The sequence below is a fragment of the Arvicola amphibius genome, unplaced genomic scaffold (genome assembly GCF_903992535.2).
Source record: "Arvicola amphibius unplaced genomic scaffold, mArvAmp1.2, whole genome shotgun sequence".
NCBI classification, from domain to species: domain Eukaryota; kingdom Metazoa; phylum Chordata; class Mammalia; order Rodentia; family Cricetidae; genus Arvicola; species Arvicola amphibius.
In genome coordinates this window covers 352624-378527 of record NW_024582314.1, presented here as the reverse complement: position 1 = coordinate 378527, position 25904 = coordinate 352624, and the positions used below count along the sequence as shown (strand labels likewise).

General features: G+C 39.9%; 1 gene segment (V, D, J or C); it reads right to left on the bottom strand.

Annotated features, from left to right (window-relative positions):
* Positions 1-13483: 13483 nt before the first annotated feature.
* LOC119805803 lies at positions 13484-14002 on the bottom strand. The segment is given in 2 exon segments: positions 13484-13812; positions 13922-14002. Coding segments are annotated over 2 exon segments (375 nt in total).
* Between the last annotated feature and the right edge of the window lie 11902 nt (positions 14003-25904).

Genomic DNA, 25904 nt, shown 5'->3' with positions numbered 1-25904 from the left:
CTGGGATTAAAGGCGTGCACCACCACCGCCCGGCAACAAATTGCTTCTTATGCAAAGAGGAAGTCCTGAACTTAGATGCCTAGGACATGTGAAAGGTAGAGAGTGGTGGTGTGTATCTGTAACCTCAGTGCTTCAATAGTGAGATGGGAAGTGATACAGTAAATACATAGATGCTCTTAGGTCAGCTAGCTTTAAAATTCAGAGGTAAACAGGTGTCTCTGTCTCAAAGAAGTTAAAACATGCCCAGTTAACACGTGTGCTGTGACACTTTTGTGCCATCCCTCATATGGACAAAGACACACTTTGCATATCATTCACACTCAAATACACAAAGATTACTAACACTTAAAATAGTACCACATGTCACAAAACAACAACATAATGACAAAGGCAAAAGTATATTTCTTCAGCCTGGTATAACATAATTTACTTCCTCAAACCAATTTACTCAAAATGGTGCTTGATACTAGAAGAGTATCAGTCACAAAAATGTAGTAAAGTCAAAACCATTTTACCACTTCAGATGCCATGTATTTATGTACTGAAAACAATTAAAAATTCCCTAAAAATACTAAAATTAATGAAGAGTAAGGTGGTGGAATGCACTGTAGCTATACTTTTATAAATCAATATTAGCTATGCTAAAATAAACAATAAAATAGACAAGAAAAACTACAAACCCCATGCATTTATCATCTCTCATAAACAAACTCCTGCCTTTCTCCTCCACATTAGGTATTTTCCCATATGTGTATACATACACATGTATGCACACACACACACATATGTGTGTATACATAAATATATATTCAACCTTCTCAGTTTGCTCAATGTTACATATACATGATTTTAGGGCTGATCAGATGGTATTGGATGTTTGGAACTATTCACACAGCATAGGTATGATCATGATTCCATGCACAAATATGCACAAAACTCAATCGCAAGAAAAAAGTCAAAAAGGTAGTTAGATTGACGTTTTTTAAAACAATACTTGTGTATGTTCAAAGACATGTAAATAATTTCCTTTTTTGAACTATTATTGAAATTCAAATTAAATATACACAGAAATGTTCATGAATCCCTTAGGATAACTTTTCAGAAAGAGGAGGTGACGAGTAATGATGCACAGATAAGTACATTTTGCTGATCTGTGTGCAGATGAGAATGGTCAAACTGGTGTGCTGTTAAACAAGAAAATACAGAATCACTACAAGTTCTCCCAATCAACAAGTATGCTATATATAAGAGACAGAGACATGTGTCATTGAGATGTCTATACCAACATGGGCAACTATCACATGGTGATTCCCAGGAACCAAGATAAGAAATGTGCTTCATCAAAAAAATACGAATTTTTTCTGGGAGGATATAGCTTAGAAAATGGTCAAAACACATGGTATAGATGTATGAAAAATCAACATAAAAATTATCAAAAATACAGCAGACCATACACATTACTGAATCTTTTTTTGTTGTAGTTGTAGATATTTTGTCCATCTGTAACAAAAAGTCAGTAAGTAAAGAATTGAACTATGCTGAGCAGTTGGATTGTTTACATTCCCAGAATTACTCATACATTTTTATGTGAAATTTGACTGGGATTGTGGTTATAACACAAATCATTATTCAATAAAATACATGTCTTCTGCTGAGAAAAAAACATAATGTATTAGTATTCAGGTATCTGTACTGGCAGAACCTTAAGGTCCTGACAGAATACATCCTCAGTTTTAACCACTAGAAACACCTTCTGTGTACTTTGTCTACATTCCCTTTAAAAGCCCTCTCTTCTCATCCTTTATCTTTCTTTCTGCTTCTCTGTCTCTCCCCCCTCTCTCTGCCTTTCTTTTCTCTTCTGTGGCTCCTGTCTCCAGAGTCCTATCTCCCCTTTTCTTTCTCTCCTTTTCCCATTCACTATCTCTTGGTAAGAACCCCTCAACCTGAGCTCTGTCACATGTTGTCTTTCTCTCTCATGAAGCTTTTTCTTTAAATTGCAACATTGGTTCTCTCATGGGAAAGGGTCTCCTGGGTCTTCCTCCTCCCTCCCACATTTTGAGGCATGCCAGGTCCCTGATACCAGTCAACCTACAACAGCCTAGCTTTTCTAGCTAATGGATCACTAGGCCTCTTTATCTAACACCAATAGGAATGACAAATCCCTTTTCTCTGATCATTTCCCATGAGTAAGGCCTGGTTTTTAATCTCTGAGACCCAAGAGTCCTTCAGGCTTAGTCCTTTGGCCTTTGTGCCTTCTTATCTTTCAGACTCCTTTTACTTCATTCTGACTGTCATCATTTTTTGTTTCTGTTTGTTTGATTGTTTATGTTTGGTTTTTGTTTGTTTGTTTGTTTTCTACTGAAGAGCCATTAATTGGCTGGAGCCATTATCATTTGATCCTCCCGTAGGCAATTGTGACCTTTGTCAGTGATCTGATATTTGGAAGTCTGTAGCCTATAACCCCACACACTTTCCTTTCAGACCCCTCCCTCTCCCTCCCAGGCTACTCCAAGTTCTTCTTTTTTATACTAATCATACCCTGCTTCATCATTTCCCTCTCTATGCACCTCCACTAACATATTCAAAACTTCTAATCAAACCAATTAGCTGTTGTTGCAGCACTATCAGCTATTGTCTATAGAGCTGGAGGCACAAGACTACCAAACATGTCTAAATAGTGAAAACCATCAGCACCACAGAGATGCTCACCCTACAATGACAGCTCTCAGTAAACAAACACTTGTGCTTCCTGGTAGGTTGGAGAATGTCTGGGTGATGCTGTGGCAATGGGAAAGGATCAGGTACTTTAAGCCCTGGGGAGTCAACTTGGATCCACCTCTAGCAGCATTTTCCAGGTCCAAGCAGTGACTGACAGTTCAACAGAGCCTGTGTAGTGAAGTGAAACAACCACAAACTCTAAGGCATGGCCAACACCCAGCTTTCCCTGGTCATCCAAAGAAGAACAATAACATCCAAGTCAGCAAGAGGTACTCTTTCTTATTTATTTATTTTTCCATTAAAAAATTTACACTTCCTCCCCTCCTCCCATTCCCCTCCTGCTAGCCCACTCACCTGCTAAACTCCCCCCCAACTCCTTAACAGAGGGCAGGGAACTCTGCCCTGTGAGAAGTCCAAGGCCCTCCCCCCAACATCCAGGCCTAGAAAACTATGCATCTAAATAGACTAGGGTCCCAAAAAGCCAATACAAGCAGTAGAAACAAGTCTCAGTGCCTTTATCAATGGCTTCTCAGTCAGCCCCCCATTTTCAGTCACATTCAGAGAGTCCAGTTTGATAGCAAGTGTTATTCTTTTGGTCCCCGCCCCTTTCCATGCCCACTCCCAGTGACCTCTGGTCTCTTGGAGTCATCCTGAATCTTTTCTCTTCCCTCTCCCTCTTCTCACTGTCCCCTTTTTGCATGTGCACACGCACCTCTCTCCCCCCCTCTCTCTCCCTCTCCCTCTCCCTCTTCCTCTCCCTCTCTCTCTCCCTCTCCCTCTCTCCCTCTCTCCTTTAATAAAGCTTTATGTCTATTTTCTGTGTCTGTGCCATTAAGCTGCCGCTGCACTGCCTGTTCACCCGCCGCCCTGGTCACACGTGTTCGGCGAGTCTCTGCGCAGCTATGCACAGTTGCCCAGCTACTATCTTTTTAAGAACAAAAGTAAGCTCATTCAGTCCCAGTCCAGCTGGATTTGGTAAGCTCCCATTAAAACAGGCACACTGTCTCAGTGAGCGGACCAACCCCTCACAGTCCACTTTCTTGCTCATATTCTCTCTCCTTCTGCTCTTCACTGGACCTTGGAGCTCAGTCTGTTGCTCTGATGAGGGTCTCTGTCTATATCTCCACCTGCTGTTGGATGAAGATTCTATGGGGATTTTAGAGATAATCATCAGTGTGGTAGTGGGACAAGGCCAGTTCAGGCAACCTCTACCCTGCTGCCCAAGGACCTAGCTGGGGACATACCCATGGACACCTGGGATCCCCTCTAGAGCCAAGTCTCTTGCCAACCCTAAAATGCCCCCCTTAATGTAGATATCTTCTTCCCTGCTCCTATATCTACCTTTCCTCCATCTCCACCCTCCCACTCCCCAAAGCTTTCTTCAGTCTTTCCTTTCTTCCATTTCTCTCACCATCTCCTCTACCTCAAACCCCACCCCCACTCCTACCCCCACCCCCATGATCCCAACTTTTCACTGCAATCTTGTTTGCTTCCAGTTTGCAGAAGGATCTATATATGTTTTTCTTTGGGTTCACCTTTTTATTTGGCTTCTCTAGGCTTGTGTACTATAGGCTTAATGACCTTTTTATGGCTAGAGTCCACTAATGAGTGAGTACATACCACATCCATCTTTTCAGGTCTGGGTTATCTTACTCAGGATAGTGTTTTCTATTTCTATCTATTTGCATGCAAAAATCAAAATGTCATTATTTTTTACTGCTGAGTAGTATTCTAAAGTGTAAATATTCCACACTTTCTTTATGAATTCTTCCATTGAGGGGCATCTAGTTTGTTTCCAGGATCTGGCAATTACAAATAATGCTGCTATGAACATAGTTGAAGCAATGCTTTTGTAGTAGATTGGGCATCTCTTGGGTATATTCCCAAGAGTGGTATTGCTAGATCCTGAGGTAGACTGATTCCCAATTTCCTGAGAAACTGCCACACTGATATCCAAAGTGGTTTCACAAGTTTGCATTCCCACCAGCAATGGATCAGTGTACCCCTTACTCAACATCCTCTCCAGCTTAGGCTATCATTGGTTTTTGATTGTAGCCATTCTGATGGATGTAAGGTATCTCGAAGTTGTTTTGATTTGCATTTCCCTGATAGCTAAGGAGGTTGAACATGACCTTAAGTGTCTTCTGGCCATTTGAACTTCGTCTGATGAGAATTCTCTCTTCAGTTCAGTACCCCATTTTTAATTGGGTTAATTAGAATTTTCATGTCCAGTTTCTTGAGTTCTTTATATATTTTGGAGATCAGACCTTTGTCTGATGCAGGGTTGGTGAAGATCTCCTCCCAGTCAGTAGGTTGCCTTTTTGTCTTAGTGACAGTGTCCTTTGCTTTACAGAAGCTGCTCAGTTTCAGGAGGTCCCATTTATTCACAGTTGGTCTTGTTGTCTGTACTCTATGTTATATGGAGGAAGTGGTCTCCTGTGCTCATGTGTTGCAGTCTACTTTCCACTTCCTCTTCTATCAGGTTCAGTGTGGTCAGATTGATATTGAGGTCTTGAATCCATTTGGACTTGAGTTTTGTGCATGGTGGTAGATATGGATCTATTTCCATTCTTCTACTGGTTGACATCCAGTTATGCCAGCACTAGTTGTTGAAGATGATTTCTTTCTTCTATTGTATACTTTTAGCTCCATATGATCATTTCATTAGATGCTGAAAAAGCATTTGACAGAATTCAACACCCTTTATGATAAAGGTCTTGGAGAGGTTAGGGATACAAGGATCATATCTAAATATAATGAAAGCAATATACAGCAAACCAACAGGTAATATCAAATTAAATGGAGAGAAACTCAAAGTCATTCCACTAAAATCAGGAACAAGACAAGGCTGTCCACTCTCACCATATCTCTTCAACATAGTTCTTGAAGAACTAGAAAAAGCAATAAGACAACATAAGGAGATCAAGGGGATTCAAATTGTAAAGTAAGAAGTCAAACTTTTGTTATTTGCAGATAATATGATTGTGTACATCAGTGACCCCAAAAACTCTTCCAAAGAACTCCTACAGCTGATAAATACCTTCAGTGATGTGGCAGGATACAAGATCAACTCAAAAAAATCAGTAGTACTTCTATACACAAAGGATAGAGAAGCAGAGAGGGAAATCAGAGAAACTTCACCATTCACAGTAGCCACAAATAGCATAAAGGATCTTGGAGTTACACTAACCAAGGAAGTAAATGATCTATTTAATAAGAACTTAAAGTCTTTGAAGAAAGAAATTGAAGAGGACACCAGAAAATGGAAGGATCTCCCATGCTCTTGGAAGGGTAGGATCAACATAGTAAAAATGGCAGTTCTACCAAAGGCAATCTATAAATTCAACACAATCCCTATCAAAATCCTAACAAAATTCTTCACAGACCTTGAGAGAATAATAATCAACTTTTTATGGAAAAACAAAAAACTCAAGATAGCCAAAACAACTTATACAATAAAGGAACTTCCAGAGACATTACCATCCCTGACTTCAAACTCTATTACAGAGCTACAGTAATGAAAACAGCTTGGTTTTGGCATAAAAACAGAGATGTTGATCAATGGAATAGAATTGAAGACCCAGATATTAACCTACAAACCTATGAACACCTGATTTTTGACAAGGAGTTAATCTTGAAAACATAATGTCCTCATCCCAACCTCACTTACCTAACTCATCACCTTTCATGATAAAAGGGAAAAATATTAGTTTTATGTATCTATACATGCCTGCTGTAGATATCCTAACATTATACATCCTCAAATATAATGACTAAGAGCACTGTCTGTCCATGTTCATTTCATTCACTTTAAAAAGGAGGTCCTTGCACACCTCCATCTCTTCCTTTCTCTCTCTGTGTGTGCTTCTCTGCTTGTCTTTCTGTCTCTCCCTCTTTCTCCTCCAGCATTTCTCTTTTCTTATGTTACTCTTGTCACCAGAGGCTAGTCTCCCCTTTCCCTCCCCACCTTTTCCATCCACTTTACCCTATAAAAACCAATCCATCTTAGTTCTGTCACCTGGTGCTGTTCTGTCGTGCTGTTTGTGTTAAGTTACAACATAATCCATGATGAGAAAACAGGAAGAGGTGGGATCCTTATGAAATAATACCAGGGATTGAAACTGTCAGAAAAAGGATTCTGTGAAAAAGAGGGACTTGGCATGGGTTTTCTGCAGCATCATTTAGGTCCATGTTGAACACAACCATGTGTTCACACAGAAATGGACAACAGAATTAGATATGGTCCCCTAGAGGTCACAGCACAACAAAGTGCAACATTCATAGATCTCTCCAACATTGTGCATCATCAGGTGGTGTCAGTACATGAAGGGCAAAGCAAACTCTGTCCCACATCCATATAATAATGTGTCATTCTTACCACCAGATTAATCATCTCCATTTGATATCACACACACACACACACACACAGAGAGAGAGAGAGAGAGAGAGAGAGAGAGAGAGAGAGAGAGAGAGAGAGAGAGACAGAGAGATTCCTATATAAATGATAGCAGAATAATCTTGGTAAGGTGACTGAGTACATTCCAAGACCCCAAATACAAGTACAGTTGAGCAATAAGTGAGCCCTATGTGAATGTCTGTGCCCTAGGCTTAGATCATAAGCTCATAGGCTGTGTTACATCAAAGACAAACTGAAAATAGGATGGTCAAACTCACTGAGTGTTAGGAATTTTGCCTATTGTGAGCTCTCTGCTAATTCAAAATCCCAATCAAGCAAAATTACAGCAAGCCAAATTTAAAAAATATCCAGGTTTAATGGGATTCTTGTGCTAGCTAGTGGCCCCAAGTGGGAATCAGGAGGCCACAAACATGATCACCAGGGTGAGAGGAAAGAGACCACATGTTCCTCTTTTGGAAGTTCACTTAAATACCTTGTGGGAGTATTTGGAGTCCAGATCAATAAAACTCTCAGACCTGGGGGCTGGGATGGATGCAAGGGGCTGGGGTCTACACTCCAAACTTAACATTCCAGACTCTTAGGATATAGAGATGACAGGAAATTTAAGTGATAATTGTGACCAGGAATGTAGGCTCTCTAAAAAAGGTAGGACATTGACTCAAGTGTGGCTACTTCCTGCAGGTATAGGGCAATGTGGGGAAGGGAAGTGCTAGGTGTTGGTGAGAGGTGTGGCTGAAAAGGCATCCCATGTACTGTCATCCCAGAGACATTAGGCATCTGTTCCTTGGGGGAGATGAGAAGGCAGGTATCATGTGAGGTCCTGTCTATCGAGGTTTGAGAGACTTAGGAGTTAACTGTTTGAAGAATACTTTTTCCCCTGAGGAGGGAGGGACAGTTTTAAGGGCATTAGGGTCCACTGATAGGGAGACAATGGTCAGCATGTGGACAGACAAGGGACCTTAAAAGGGAGAGGTAAGGTAGGTGCCCAATGAGTGGAGGAATTTAGACTAGGAGGTGATGGTTAAGGGGAAAGGACCTGTGATAAAGCAGCTCAAAAGGGCTCAGGCCCATAGGGAATGAATGTGGGGTGGCCATGAGGGGAGAGTAAGGGCAATGGGGAGGAGGGAAGGTCAATATAACCTGAGTTCAATGGAGAGTTTGGTTAGCTGTTGTTTGATGGGTCCATTGACCCTCTTTACCTTTACCCAGGATTGTGGATATTAGGGGTAGTAGGATTTCTAGGAAATGTTGAGAACTTCTGACATAAGCTCCATGACCCTGGAAGTGAAGACTGGCCCATTGTTCACCTGGATGGTTCATGGGACAACAAAGTGAGGAATGACGTGGGCTAGGAATACCTGAGCCACCACATCTGCTATTTTCCTGGAGGCTGGAAATGCTTATATCCATCCTATAAAACTGTTCACAAGTGTTAAGAGATAATGGGTTTTTTTATGAGTAGGCATATGACTAAAATCAATATGCTCAAATCTTCTCCCATTTGGTGTCCATGAAACTGGTGTAGAGACTGACTTTTTGGACAACCCCTTGTGGTTTGGCATGGGAACATGTCAGACAAGAGGAGTGAACCTGTAAAATATGATCTCAGTGATGCATAAGATCAAAAAGGGCTCCAAGAAGCGGAACAAAGCTTTGGGGAAGCAGGTAAGGATATCCTGACCCAGCAAAGGTGCTGAGAAAGGAGGAATCACTAAGAAAGTATGAGAGAAAAATTGTCCTACAAGAATGCAAGGCAGTTGCAAAGTTTTAAGTGGGGAGGAACAGGTCCCATCTAACCCCATAACTGAAATTGGTGAGGGGAACATAAGGCCCAAGTAAGATGTTAGAACAGAATAGGTGTCCAACATAAAATTAATGGACTTATCCACTACCTACAGCTTTAACCTATGCTTAGATAGAGTTACAGTATGTACCAAGTCTGGACAGCATCAATCCTCTACAAGGCTGAGAAGTTCGAAGTGCTTGCACAATTTCACTTGCTAATGTTGTTGAGGCTGGACCTCTGTGTTGTTGCACAGAGGACAAGCCCGCATGGGGGGGATGGTGATTTCCAGTGTCCAGATTGCTAGCAGATAGGGCATAACTTCGAAGAAGGCATAGTGCAATATCATGCCACGTGACCATTTAGGCAACACTTGAAACAGCTTGCCTGTGAGGATGATTTAGGCTGGGTAGTGCCTTGTGGTTGGCTTCCTTTGTCCCCCTTCCTACAACCTTAGGGTGGCTGCTAAGTTGTGGGCCTTTAGGTTAGCTGCCTGTTGTAGCCATGTAAAGGCCATTTTTACCAATTTCTGTATAGGGGTTTGGGGACCCTCCTCAACCTTTCTTAACTTTAAGCAGAAAATTAGTAGAAAAGGAACCTAGTTGTTTTTTTTTTTATCTGAGAGAGATCTTGTGGCTCCTGCCACCTCCCAGAGAGGAAAGAGAAGAATGGAGCTATGATGGGATATGGTATGGGAGGAGACTGAGGAGGATTTGGAGGGGCTAGCCGAGTGTGCAGAGGGGTCAAGGGTGGAGAGATGAGGTAGGAAGGGGAAGGGAAGTTGGGTAAGGCAGAAGTTGACATTGAACATCCAGATTGGGAAGGGATGGGTAGATGGGGAAGGAGAGGGATGTGGAGAATGTTACTCCACAGGAGGGGGTCGGATAGTGTGGGTTTGAGGGAGTGGGGGTGCGGCCAATATCTCTGGCTATATGGTCCAGCTGGAATTGTTGGGGTGCCAATCCCCAGATGACCAGGAATTTGGAGGCATTGTGGCCTTAGCGACCAAGATTGGTACTTTAAGACAATAGCTACTAAGGGAAGGGTGGGAGTGCAGAGCCCAAAACCATGGACATATGTAAGCTCTGTCCATCTGTCCATAAGGTTACAAAATTTTCTAGGTCCCAGAGGATGGTAAGCAAATGGTATCAGACAGTCTCAATTTATAAAAATTTTGTAAGAGGCATCCCATGGGCGACAGTGGATCTGGCTTTAAAGTGTAAGTGCCCTTTTAAAGTCTATGCCCAGCCAAGTAGCCTAAGTCTATAATAGCACATCTGCTAAAATAGGTCTTAGGCCTAACATGGCCATGGAAATTGAATGCTAGGCATCTCTGGAGCAAACAAATTCCACATAAGCTAGGCCTAGTCTTGCCTGTCTAGTCACTGCTGAGATCAAACTCTTGGCAAAAGCTTGCAGCTTAAACAAGAGTCTGATAATTGACAAAAATAACCATGATTAGGTCCCCCCCAAAACACTATAGCATATACAAGAAAAAAGGGACTCACCACCACCGCCCGGCCCAGCACTCGGGAGGCAGAGGCAGGCAGATCTCTGTGAGTTCGAGACCAGCCTGGTCTACAAGAGCTAGTTCCAGGACAGTCTCCAAAGCCACAGAGAAACCCTGTCTCGAAAAACCAAAAAAAAAAAAAAAAAAAAAAAAAAAAAAAAAAAAAAGGGACTCACCGAGACATTACTGCTGTAGCCCAGGAGCTGGGCCAAATTAAAAAATATCCAAGTTTAGTTGGATTCCTGCTCTCTCAAATGGTTCCATGGGGGAACTGGGAGGCCAAAAACATAAACACCTGGGGGAGAGGAAAGAGACTACATGTTCCTCTTTTGGGAGCTCATATAAATGGCTTGTGGGAGTGATCCTGACCCCCCTATGGAGGGGTCAGGATCTGGCATGCTGGGATTTGGAGTCCAGACCAATACAACTCTCATGCCTGGGGGCTGGGATGATTGTGAGGGTCTGGGATCTAAGCTCCCAACTTAACACTGAGTAAGAAAAAAATATGTATAAAACCATGGATTCTGATATGAGCCTGATGTGAACAATGCTCAGGGTGAAGGAGAATTTAGACCTGCTGGGATCATAGGACACTGTACCTGACCACATCTCTCTCTTGATGAACTCTGAATCTAAACTGTAATCACAAAATTCCACTTAGTATATGTTCTGAGTCTCATAATGGGAAAGTCTACCCAGGTTTCATGAGGATTTTTTTGATATCTCATGCTAGTTTCCAGATAGTCATTTCTGATCTTACTAGAGACTTTCTACTTTTGTTCTCATGAGTCCTATCACATTCTTAAAAATTTCCATTTAATTTTTTTCCTGTATTAACAGAGGTTCATACCACCTGAAATGTGGATATAATCCATAGGAAATCAGCATATATAGAAGCATCCAAGAGAAGCAAGTGAGTTACATAATTTCAGTTGACAGAATGACCTCCTTGCATACTGAGAGCTACCTATTGGTCTTGAGTATCCTTCAGGGAAGTTTGTGTTTGGACAATATGATGTCTTACCCTCACTATGCATGCTTTGCAGTACCTAGACTTACATCCAGACCCACAGTGGTCCTGGCTTAGGTCTACTCCCTTGAAAGCTTTGAATTCCTCACTCAGTGGTTTCTCCCCCGTAGCTGTTCTGATGGAGTTCACTCTCTCAGGTCTGCTGTGGTCCAGGTTGCTGACTCAGTCCTGATCCACCAATGTCCCTGGGCTGGATATGCTCCCTATCCCATGGAGCCTGCTTTCTCAGGCCCACTCAGGCCAAGGTAGCTGGTTCAGTCCCAATCCTATGGAATTTGTTGTCTCAGGCCCGCTCCTGCCCAAGGTGGAGTTTGTTGCCTCAGGCCTACTATGGCCTTGGATACTGGCTTTGTAATATTTCTGTAAATCCTGCTCTGGGTGTGCCCAGACCTATAAAGGACATGGCTCAGGCTTACTCCCTCTAAGGTGCCAGACTCACATTCAGACCTGCAGAGGTTTCTGGTTCCTGCCTACTACCTTTGATGTCCCAAACCAATGCCTGGACCCACAGATGTTCTGGATCAGGCCTACTTTCTCTGAGTTCCCAGATTCAGACCTGGACCCACATAGATCTCTGGTTCCTGCATCCTCCCTAAGAAGTCCCATATTAACAACCATATCCACAGAGTTCCTGGCTCAGGCCTAGTTCCTCAGAGGTCCTAGAGTCACATCCTCACCTATTTAGAATTTTTAAATTATTACATTCAGGCTTCTTTATAGATTCATTAGTATTGAGGAGAGAGTTTTGACAAAGGAACCCCATTTAGGAATGAGAATGTCAAAGACTTTTCTTCTCAGAAGATCAGTAAATCAATTGAGAGTTTTGTGCTCCTATTTTTAAACATAGCAAGAATAAAGAAGCAAAACTTTTGGACAGCTAGCTGAATTCTACTGATAATTTAAGATCCATTCCTGTCCCTGAAATATGATCTCACTATAAAATAGCACCAGTTTTCCAAAGCAATTTCTTGTGGGACTTTCTTTAGTACACATTGTGTAACATCATATATGAAATGAAACCACATTTATGGACAGAATTTGGTCTCTCCAACCTTTGTGAACTTAGCTAATTAAGTCTTATTTCCTGCTTTCCCTGAACAGAGCTCTTTCCTTCTTTTCAAATTATGTCTCTTGTACATTGCTAAAGTCAATCCTCCATTCCTTTCAGGGTTTGAAGCTATGACAGTTTGAACTAGAATGTACAACCATTGGCAAATATGTTTGATTACCTGGTCCTAAGATGAGGAACTCTCCCTGGGGGTATAAGTAAGTGTGACTCTTTTGGGTATATGCCACTTCTCATATAGGTTAGCCTGTTATTGGATGCACATATTAAATACTTTTCTGGTGGTGTAATTTCATCTTTGGGTCCTATAGAAGAAAATAATCCATGCTTAATATGTCTGTTTGCACATGGACATGGACTTTACTGAAGGTTTCAGTTTGTAAAAATTTCATGATGAACAGAGAGAAAAGTCATAGAGTAGGAAATTTAATTTGGCCAAAAGAGATAAAGTAAGATCTGGACATGAGGCTTATAGTCCTCAGGGAGAGAAAGCCAGGTTTGAGCATTGGTAGGGATTATGGGCCAGAGTCTGAAACCCACCTTCCTCTTGATTTTCCATTAAATATAAGTTCTACTCTAATCATGAATTCTGAACAAAGGCCTGATTGAATCTAAGAAAAAACATACTATAATAACCACTATATTTATCATGTGATTTCAGGGATGAAGCTGGAGATATGTTTACCATCATAGCTCTTATTTTACATTTTGTTCATGAGAGAATCTGCCCTATATTTGTAAATAACAACAGAAACTCATGAAATGTTTAACAACATTATTAGCCTACAAAACAAATATTTACAGAGACTTTCTGGGAACTAGAAGATTAAAGCCAGCCTAGACTTCTGAGAAGAGAGTTCAATTATGCTTTTATAATCTGTTGGTATGGATGTGTTCTCTGTGTGCTGTTTGCCCCCTTGTGGTCATGAGCAGCCTCACAGTGAAGTTTATGTCTGGGTTCACACTGAAGTTCCCTCTCTGTGTCTAGCACAGTAATAAGTGGCAGTGTCCTCAGATCGCACACTGTTCATTTGCAGGTAGAGAGTGTTCTTGGCATTGTCTCTGGTGATGGTGAATCGATCCTTAATGGATGGTGCATAGTTTGTCGTACTGCCATCAGTTTTAATTTCTCCAACCCACTCCAAGGCCTTATCAGGAGTCTGTCTGAACCAGCTCATCCAGTAGTCACTAAAAGTAAAACCAGAGGCTGCACAGGAGAGTCTCAGTGACCCCCCAGGCTGCACCAGGCGACCTCCAGTCTCCACAAGCTTCACCTCACATTGGACACCTGAAAACACAGAAAATCTGGATCAAGAATCCATTACACATGCTTGCTGTTCCTCATATTCATCTAAACTCACACTTTTCTTCATCATCTATTATTCTCCACAAATTACCCTTTAGTAGAACAACAAGGAAAATCCAGCTCAGACTCAAATCCATTTTGTGCCAATTGAAGTCTTGGGAAGCACAGCCGAGCTCCTCTTCCTGAGTTGCAAAGCCAGTGCTTGGATGATTTTTATGAGCAAGAAAAGGCTCATTTGCATATCTTCATGCTATATAGGAAGCCCTGTAGTGGGATCTTAGAGACTGAACGTCCTGTGCTATGTGTAAATGTAGTGCAAGAGTCAGTTTTTAATATTAACATTAGGGAAAATTTAGGGTTGGAAAAACTGGCATTAAGTTACATCATTTGTCCAGGTGTCAACTTCCTTATTACTACTTGCAAACAGAAGACATATTTTGTTGTTTATTTAAACTCAGTTTCCCATGTCCTGGATCATAAGCATCAGTGACATTGCTTTCTAATGCTATTTTCAGTAAGTGTTAGCTATAAGGTGTGTGCCTCATTATTTGAAGTCACAAACCTCCCTGAGTCTTCTCTACCTATAAATGTAGCTGCTTCATCAGATTGACTATTCCCATTCTGGTTTGAGATGATGAGATATGTCTGAATTACAGTTTTCAGCTAAGCCCCTGAAGAGATCTTTTTTTAATAGGTGTATACCTAAGAGTCTGTAGATTTCTTGTGTTATCTAATTTAATACTTCTTTCCCTGCACATTTACCTATGTGTTCACTAGAAACATGGAGTGACTGATGAGCTGTGCTTTAGTATACAGGTCAGCATTTGACTTCTACATGTCCTCCATGTATGGCATCAAAGGACTCACAAAAGTATGCCCATACTTCAAACACTCCTCCCGTTGACTTTGCGTTCTACACAGTTTAATACTCTGCCTTGGGAAGTAATTATCCCTTATTTTACTTGGAGTCTGTAAGTTAGGTTTTTCTTTCATAGAGGCTATAGAATTTACATACAAGATGCATGCCTTTTTAGCTTCTCAGTTAACAGATTTAATTTTAATGAATAACACCAGATTGACTTGTGTTCAGCCTTCACTGTTTGAGTAGTGACTGAAATGCTGACAGAAGAGACAATAGTAAATTTTGGTTCACATTTCAATGTACACTAGTTTCTAGTGTTGTTGATGAGCAAGCTGAGCTTTGTGATGTTATCAGAAAAAAATTTTAGTGAGTTTTGCAACATGAGCAAATCCGACTAGACTGCAAGTCATAGATTTCTCCACAGAATAGAAACTGATGAGTGAAATGTTATTCGTCAGCCTTCACATAGAAAGATCAAGCACTTAGTTACCCTGTAGGAACTGTGAAACTGGAAGAAGCAAAACATGTAAAAGTCAAACTCAACTGGAAATGTAAAGAATATTCCATCCATACAAGGCAGGACTGATCACTATTAGCCCTATATCACCTCTGATGACAACCAGAAAACTCAACATTGTTCAACATGTAATTCACACACAAATAAATGAGAGATGTGGGGTTGCAAAGATAACATTGGAGTGCAAAATTCCTAGATAACATTGGAGTGCAAAATTCCTACAATTTAAACCTGAAATATAAATGAGAAAAACAGGAGCACAGAAATATCTGAGCAAGCAATATCTAATAAGGAATGAAATGGATGATAATTACCTGAATTTTAACTCAAGAACTTAAAAGGAACACAGGAGATCATAAAAGAACACACACCCACAGAGGCAAGTGAACAAAATAAAAAAAAATGTAACTACTGTAGACTAGAATAACTATAACCACATCATATACTTTATACCTTATAAAAGTGAATAAAATAAATGAGAAAGAAAGACATACTTCTGCAATTACACACTATGTTGTCAAGAATGAGAATAGTTTAGTAGAATCAGAGGTTTAAAATTGACTTTGTAAACATCATCAGTCAGTTGTGTATGTTTAATATCATTTAAATTGATAAATAAGTAATTAGTAATTAAATGAGATGAATTATAGCAATCAAAATTTGAGGGAAACTATTGTAGTCTCACAAATGGAAATCACAGTTGAGTAATGCCTCTATCAGATGGAGCTTTAGTAATGTCTATTGACCATTTTCTCATTTAAAAGGTGTAAATGGGCCAAGCCCAATGTGGTTCTGGGCTGCATGAGAAGGAAGCTGAGTGGGGCATGGCAATCAGGCCAGAAAGTTGCATTAGTCCCTGGTCTCTTCATCATTTCTCGTTCTTCAGGTTCCTGTCTTTAGTTCCCAACTCATCTGTCTTCAGTGATGTATGATCTGTGATTGGGACATGTAAGCTAAATGAACCTCTCTTTGGGTTGTAATCTTTGTCACAGAAATAGAAACCCAACTTGTACAAGTGTGATTTCAGTCAGAATACTAACTATATCCTTAAAAAAATATGAGAATTAATCTGAAAATCCATTGAATTAGAAAAATACTTAATTGAGATAGAGGAGTCCTGAACATCCATGGCACAGCCTGCAACCATCCACCTGGCCTTACTGAAGCATCCACAGGCCCTTTGATGCCATGTGACTAAGGTAGGCAAAACAAACCCATGGGATAGCCTACATCTTCACAGTCTGGCCTGACTGATGCATTTACTTGCCCACCCAGCAACTTGTAGCCCTGTGTGATGAGCAATATGATGAGCAATACATCATAGTGAAATTGGAGAGAAAGCAAGGCAGAGTGGTTCCTTGCTGTGGTATGAGGCAGTTATTAAGAAGTAAATCCTGCTCCACCGTCAGCCACATTCAGAGAGTCCGGTTTGGTCCCCTGTTCCATCAGTCCCATTCCAACTGGACTTGGTGGTCTCCTGTTAGATCTGTCCCACCGTCTCAATGGGTAAATGCACTCCTCACGGTCCTGACTTCCTTGCTCATGAACCAAGGACAACGGCAATGAACGGGAACTCTACAGCATGGACGGGCTCACTGTGAGCCTTGTCAGTTTGGTTGCTCACCTTCCTGGACTTAGGGGGAGCTGGGAGGACCTTGGACTTAACATAGTGAAGGGAACCCTGATGGCTCTTTGTCTTGGAGAGGGGTGGAGTGGGGGTATGGGTGGAAGGGAGGGGAGGGAAGGGGGAGGAGGAGGGAAGGAGATGGAAATCTTTAATAAAAAAATGAGGGAAAAAAAGAAGTAAATCCTGTAAGGAATAGGCTGATATTGGTTTTCTTCTAATCATCCATGACCAGTGTAGTACCTCGACCTATGATATCGTCTACCACTACATCTTGACTTTGACAGACAGGGTCTATATTGATATCCATGTCCCATGTTTCTATGAAGGTTACATAGATGCCAGGATTGTGGGCTGCCACCCATGGTAATTTTGGTATCGAAGGGCTATGCTAAAGCAAGAGTCATGTGGTCTGACTGGCCTTTAGTACCACCAGGGTAGCATGATAACATCTATCTATGGACTTTATTGGGGGGGGGGCAATATCTGGGTCCATGGACCTGAAGCTGCTAGGATCTGTGTTGATATCCATGGTTTCAATTACCAAAGAAGGCTGACTAGGATCTGGTCAAACACCTTAGTTCATGTTAGTCTCTGATGCCACACTTCTGCTAGGGCCATGCTGAATTGAATGACCTGTGCTGCCTCACAGGGCCATGGTAAAATCCAAGCTTGGCTGAAGTATAAGGCCATGTCTAGGACTATAGTGCTACCACAACCAGGGTCTAGGTTGATATCCATGTTTCCCAGTAGCAAAAAATAGCATACTATTACAGGGTTCATGGCCCTCTTCTGAAGTCTGTTTGGGATCTGAGGGTCACACTGCTAAAGTGACATCCAAACCCAGGCCAAGTTGGTGCCCAAGAGCCTTGTTGTCACTAGGGTCATGCCTACCAAAGTGGCCTGTGCTGTCACATAAACCATTTGACTTCCAAGTCTGAACTGCTGCTGGGGATCATTTCTTAGTCAATGGTCTTACCACATTTGGTGGTTGTGATGTCCATGGCCTGTGGTGCCACCAAAGGCCACACAGACAATCAGGGTCTAGAGTAAATTCCTGAGGACCATGGTGCCATTGGAGCCATGATGTCATCTGGGAAAGGGCTGCTGCTGTGGACCATGCCTAGATTCATGTCCCTTTCATAACCAAGGTCTGTGTTGATGCCAATGACACTTGGTACCATTTAAAACAATGCAGATTTTAGAGGTCTGGCTAGTACCTTGGACCTTGTTGGGATTCAAGAAGTTGTTATAAAAGGAGCCATATAAACCATAGTGGCCTTCACAACCACACAGGGCCAGAGCTGGGCTGCTGCCTTTGGCCATTTCTATATCTGTGACCCAACAATATCCAGGGTTTGAACAAATTTCTATGAGTAATTTTACCAAAGTGGGTCATATCAACCAAGGACATTAAAACAGTGGGTTGTGCTAAACTAGTCATTTCACTCAATAACCCCTGTCTAGTTATCTCTGTCTCTCACTGAATACTACTGCAAATCATCTGGCACTGCACCCCATGAGAGAATCAAGTCCTGTGCCAAGAGGACAAGTACCCACAGAAATATAGATCAGTGACAACTAGTGTTTAAAAACCAACCCTCTAGGTATACAATTCACTGTTGGGATGGCCCACTTTGCAAAGCTATAAGTATAATGACTCTAAAGACAGGTTGTTTCTTTCTGTAACTTTCTTCAGTAGCACTACTATACTTTCTTAATATGAACAACTGTAGGTCGGGTTCTTCCGACAATTCTTTGGTGGTCTATTTTACACTTACTGAGCACACATATAGCTGTGGATAGACAGGAAGATTCTTTCTGCTCAAAAGTATAATTTTGATGAAAAGAAATATTACTAAGGTATTTTACATTACGCAAAATGACATAATATTCTCAGTCATAAAGCCAGGCTTTTATAAAGACAGCTAATTTTAGACTCCAGAACAAATCCAAAGCAGACTTGTTGCTTTTGGAGACAAATATCTGGTTGCCCCTAGAGACATATATATGAAATCATTTTTCCAGGTGTTTTGCTGATACAAGGGAAGGAATGAGAAAAATTCAAAGATAGTTTGTTTCTCACTTGGAAAAGAGCCTTGCTTATCCATTCTTCAGTTGAGGGACATTTAGGTTGTTTCCAGGTTCTGTCTATGACAAATAATCTCACTTTGAACATAGATGAGCACATGTCCTTGTGGCACAATTGAGCATCCTTTGGATATATACCCCAAAGTTATATTACTGGGTTTTGAGAAAGGTTGTTTCCTAATTTTCTGAGAAATCACACTGATATCCAAAGGGTCTGTACCAGATTGCTTTCCCACCAGCAATGCAGAAGTGTTCCCTTTCTCCCACAACCTGTCCAGCATAAATTGTCATCAGTGTTTTTGATCTTGGCCATTCATATAGGTGAAAATGGAATCACAGAGTTGTTTTGATTTGAATTTTCTGAAGTCTAAGGATGTTGAACATTTCTTTAGGTGTCTTTCAGCCATTTTAGATTCCTCTCTTGAGAGTTCTATGTTTAGGTCTGTACTCAACTTTTTATTGGATTATTTGTTCTTTTGATGACAAATTTCTTGAGTTCTCTGTGTATTTTGGAGATCAGACCACTGTCTGATGTAGGGTTAGTGAAGATATTTTCCCATTCTGTAGGCTGTTGTTTGTCTTGTTGACCATATCCTTTGCTTTGCTTTAAGGAAGCTTTTCAGTTTCATGGGGTCCCATTTGTTAATTGTTTCTTTCAGTGTCTCTGCTGCTGGGGTTATATTTAAAAAGTGGTCTGTGGAAAATGTGGTATATTTACCTAAATGAGCACTACACAGCAGAAAAAAATAACATCTTGAATTTTGCAGGAAAATGGATGGAGTTGGAAAACATTATTTTGAGTGAGGTAACCCAGATACAGAAAGACAATTATCACATGTACTCATTCATAGGTGGTTTTTAAACATAAAGCAAAGAAAACCAGCCTATAAAACACTATCCCAGAGAACTTAGACAACAATGAGGATACTAAGAGACACTTACATAGATCTAATCTATATGGGAATTAGAAAAAGACAAGATCTTCTGAGTAAATGGGAGCCTGGGGAACTTTGGGGGAGATTTGAAGGGGGAAGGGGAGAGTCAGGGAGGGGAGCAGAGAAAAATATAGAGATCAATAAAAATCAATTAAAAAAAACCATTCAGTTCATCTTTCTCACTTGAGATTTCAGAAGCTCGTGTGATGTTTAGAAGCTGTGGCTGCTTCAACATGTTGCCTAATAGTTCTGTTTGCTTTACCATTTAAGTAATGGAACTTATTTGTGTTATTGTAGTGATTCTTTGTGTTTTTATGATCCTTTATTTGAAGCATCTTCTTGTTTTTAACTACACTGGGTATTCTAATAAAATGTGTTTTCTGAAAAAAAGCCTTGAAAATAAAATTAAAAACACAACTAATAATGTAATAACTGAGACTTCCTACATATACTTCCTACCCAAAGCTCAGCTCTATCTGCTAAAGACTTACATGTGTGGCAAGGCAGTCAGTTTGACATTTCCAACCTAAAAGAAGCTATGTGACTTATATTGTGTTTTAAGAATATGTTGGGCCCTAAAAAGGTAACATTCATTTTTCTAGAGTTTGGTTTTGAGGAGGAAGAACTGAGATGAAGAACTGGGCAGAGTTGTAAGAGGAGACTGGGTAGGCCTAACTGGGAAGCTGTGAAAATCTATGTAGCAGTGTGGAAATTAAAGATTCTCAGAGAAAATTATTATGATGAAGTAAAAGACAAGATTACCATCAGGAAATTATGTGCTTTTTTTTTCCTTTTTTTCTACCATCAGAAATCATCTGTGTTTCCTTCAGATAGAAAATGTCCAGCCCTCAGATACACAAGAATTTTTGCCTAAGTCCTTACTACTCTTTATTCATCTCAGAAGGTTATACATGAGAGAGAGAGTTTTGCATAGTCCAATCAAAGATTGAGGATATGGCTCTGTGGTAGCTGAGCAGGTATGTCCATCCCATTGAAATTGTCCCAACAGGAGCGGGGCAAAGCCAACTCTCCTAGGCCCATGCAATTGAGGACAGTTCTCTTTTGGCTATGGTGAAAGGTTTGGCCATCTCTCCTGAATTTGTTGCTATCACAGACTGAAAGGCAAGCTCCCAAATCTGGTCCAGGGTAGCAAAAAGAAAAGTTCAGAATAGTGAGGACATTTTGTTCTGGAATTGTGGATAGAAGAATAGAGTTACGGAATTTGCCTCTGTGACTAGGAAAGTCCCTGGGCAAGTCATGTGCCAAAGGTATCCCTGAATGGAGGCCTTGAAATGCCATGGCATGAAGCAATGTATGCTATTTATAAATTTATGATGTAGGAGTGTCTTCTACCTATCTGTTGCTTTCATTGTTTAATTAATAAAGAAACTGCTTGGCCTGATAGGTCAGAACATGGGTGGGTGGAGTAGACAGAACAGAATGCTGGGAAGAAGGCACTGAGGTCAGATGCCATGACTCTCCTCTCTGAGATGGACGCAGGTTAGAATCTTCCCAGTAAGCCACCACTTTATGGTGCTACACAGATTATTAGAAATGGGTTAATCAAGATGTGAGAGTTAGCCAATATGAGGCTAGATATAATGGGCCAGGCAGTGTTTAAATGAATACAGTTTGTGTGTTGTTATTTCCGAGGCTAAGCTAGCCATGCAGGAGCCAGGCAGGATGAAAAGCAAGCCTGCTCGCCTCATCACTACAAATTTCTATAATTTCCACTACCCACTTCCAGTCAACTGATTCCTTGCTCTACCTCTTGATCTATGTCTGACTTTATTTAATACTGTTTAGAACATTCACACAAATTCGCACAAAGTTCTTGGATTAAAGGAGTGTGCTAGTGCTGAACCACAACACAACTCGAAAGTTGTTTTTCCTGTGAAAAATAAAATCTCAGGTTCACAATGTGAATGGACATACTACAACATATGAAGCTGAAGGCTGAATTGCACTAAAGACTCCAAATACTGAAGATTACAAACCTCTAGGTTATATGCCAAGGAAAGGTGTGAAATATCCAAGAGAAGGAAATATGCTAAAGTCAACAAACCTTAAAGGAATTATAGAGCATTGAAGAGCATTTTGACATTAGCAATGGAGATGCAAAATTTGCTTGTTTTCAATCATACTTTGGTACACTATTTTCTCATTATGCTATTTTCCTTATGTTTAAGAATGATATATATCCTGTGCCATTATAACCCCAGTATAACAAACACTAAGAGCAACAATAAATGAATGAGACCTGCCTAAACTGAGAAGTTTCTGTAAAGCAAAGAACACAGTATATAAGACAAAAAGAGAGCCTAATGAATGGGCAAAGATCTTCACCAACCCCACATAATAAAGAGGACTGATCTAAAAAATATATTAAAAAATCAAGAAATTAGACATCAAAATCTTAAATAATCCAATCAAAAAATGGGGTACAGAACTAAACAGAGACTTCTCAATAGAATAGTTTCAAATGGCCAAAAGACACTTAAGGAAATGTTCAACATCCTTAGAGATCAGGGAAATGCAAATCAAAACAACTCTGAAATACCATCTTACACCTGTCAGAATGGCCAAGATCAAAAACACCAATGATAACTTACACTGGAGAGGATGTGGAGTAAAGGGAACAGCAATCCATTGCCAGTGGGAATTCAAACTTGTCCAACCACTTTGGAAATCAGTATGGAGTTTTCTCAGAAAATTGGGAATCAGCCTTCCTCACAATCCAGCAATACCATTTGGACATATACCCCGAAGATCTTCAATTATAGTACAAAGACATTACTTCAACTTTGTTCATAACAGTATTATTTGTATTAGCCAGGACCTGAAAACATCCTAGATGCCCCTCAATGAAAGAATGGATAAAGAAAATGTGGCACATTTATATATTAGGGTACTATTCAGTGGTAAAAAAAAATGATATCTTGAATTTTGCATGCAAATGGATGAAACTAGATAACATTATCCTGAGTGATATAAACCAGACCTAAAAAAATGATTATGTTATGGACTCATTCATAACTTGATACTAGCTATGAACAAATGATATTGAGCCTATATAGTTCATGATCCTAAAGAAGCTAAGTAATAAGTTGAATCATTGGAAAAACATACATAGATCCTACTGGAAAGTTAAATAAATAAAATTTCTTGACAAAAATATGTGGAAATCTGGATTTTGTGCTTATATTTTGATTTACCAGAGTTTACAGTCAAGAATTTGCATGAATCATACAAAAATTTTGAACTTTTGACTTTAAAATGTGTTGTGTGTGATAGAACGTGGGGACATTTGAAGGTGGGTTAAATCCATTTTGCATTATGATTTGTTACAAGCTTAAGAGCATCATAAGTGGAATGTGTTAGACTGAATGTCAGTGGTTCCCATAAACTCATAGGAAGTTGTACTATTAGGAAGTGCAGTTCCTTAGGTATAGGTTTGGCTTTTTGAAGGAAGTGTGTCATTGTGGAGGTCTCATATAAATGCAAGACATGCTCAATTTCTCAGTTCACTCCCTTTTGCCTTCAGATCAAGATATAAGGAATCACATCCTGCTCCAGCAATATGTCTCCTTCCATGCTGTATTATTACAACATGATGATAATGAACTGAACTTCAGAAAATGTAAGCCACCAAATTAACTGATTTTCCGTTATAAAAGAATCATCAGCATCATGGTGTTTCCTCACAGCAAGAGAAAGCCTAGACAGATGTTATCTAATTTTATACAGATATCACCCTATAGACTGATGGAAAGAAGGGCTATTGAGGGCATGCATTATTGGTAGAAATTTATTTTAGTGCTGCTCTTAATAGGGACAAAATGGAAGTTCTTAAAACCTGATGAAGTGAAACACCATATAGTATTCTGTCACTTATAGCTATGTATAACAAATATGAGAAATGTTTTATATATGGATATGTGAACACCCATGCACACTCCAGCATTTTCCATAGTAACATTACTTGGATGGCCCTGACACAAAACATTCATAAGTGAAAAATTCACAAAGTATGAATTGGTTTTGGGAGGCAAGAAAATAGAAGCATATGTTCAATTTTTGTTCTTAGTCACATGTTTTAACCAGGAAAATATAATGCCCTTCAACTAGAAGAAACATTGGAAGATAATTACCCCTTGGCAGGATTTTGATTAGTCAGAGAATTCATTCAAGAGCTCTAATGTGCAACAGGAGTTGTGCCTGAAATTATTAAGAATGTATTTTGATTGAAAATTATCATGTGAACAAATTTTAACTGGTCTAATCACTTAGCTCTGCATTTTATATAAGTAATGTTACTTTGCTTCTGCAGGATACTTTTAATTTAAAATTCTATAAGCATCCAAATGAAAGCACCAACCCTAAAATATCAGGGTCACTTTTGGCTATGAAGTTATAATCTTTGTTCTCATAACTAAAGATGGACAATATTTCTGTTTCTCTTGACCATGTGGATCTAAAGCAGAACCATCAGCAAGATCCAAAGAATTAAGCAGAGCTACACAAATTCCTGATATTTTGGAAGCATCATTCAATATTAGTCAGAAAGTTACTCAAGAGGGAACTTAAGCTGATAACATTAGTGGCTTTAAACAGGAATCACCCATAACAAATCACATACTTTTTATACTTACTTTGAGAGATAATATGGTATTCTTCAAGTAACTTTTCACAGAAAATGTTTATCATTTAAACTAGTGAGGTGATGGAATGAGAATAAGGGATTTCTTTTCTGCTGAAGAAGGGGTAGAGGCACTTTGAGAAAAGTATCTGGAGTGGAGAGCTGTAGAAAGGCACGTCTGAGAGAGAAGTGCACCTAGAACAAATCATTTGTGCCACAGGATTCAGTTACAAAAGGACAACAATCATGTAGAAAGAGGACAATACAGAGAGAGAGAGAGAGAGAGAGAGAGAGAGAGAGAGAGAGAGAGAGAGAGAGAGAGAGAGAGAGAGAGAGAGAGAGAGAGCTGGTCACTGTTAAAACTATTAACTCTCAACACAGAAAAGTATCTTATACCTACGATTCTTCAAAAAATATACAGGGCTACTCTAAGAGATTCTGAACAAAGTAATATGATTCCTCAATTTCCCAGTAGGATATGAATGTAATTCATAGCTGAAAATTGATCATGTTCACTTTCATTTATCAAGATTCCAATTTACAAAGTAGTGCTGCAGAATCCTGGTCAATGGGCAGTTGAATATAACTGGTTTTTGTCCAGGCCTAAGAGAAAACAAAACTTTATCAACAATGAGCTCATAGGGGCTAATCTTCATGTGTCAAAAAGAGGATAAGAAATTTCATTTTCCTGGTTGGAAACAGTAAAGTGGATATATGAAGATCATCTTAAAAATATGTACTGTTGATTGACATTTCTTTCAGTTATATAAAGTCCTCAGGTACTGAATAAAATTTTAGACTCTGCAAGTATTATTTGACCCTGGTCATCTTTCTCTTGACCTCTGTCTTTTACCCTGTACTGTAAAAATAGCAAAAACAGTACTACTCATAAAATAGCATTGAGGGTGTCCCCTGAGTTTCTTGAGAAATTAGTTTGTCCAGTATCCCTGTGGTTCTTCACTCCTGATTCCAGTGAACATGAAAGATACATTTATGTCATAAAATTTATGATGAGGTTATTTCATGCTCCTTGGTCCTATTATAAATTGTCATTTTAAAGCAAAAACACAAACAAACAGAAAAGAATCTTTTCTGTACAATTACAATATTGGTCTTACAGACTGAAAAATCTAAAAAGGATATCATGGGAACCCCCAAGTAGAAATCTCAAATGTATCTGCATTTACTCATAGGTTACTCTTGCTCTTTATAAGTGTTGAACACTCAATACACTCAATAATGATCCTGAGAATGTATCAGGGAGGTTTGTTCAGGATTGACAATAAAGTCTTGACATTATGTCTTATAGGTATCCATTTTCTACCTGACTACCTGAGCATATGGGACATTCATGGCAGTTGTGGGTCAAATTTGACCATTCTGATGGTTGATATATCTGTCCACCA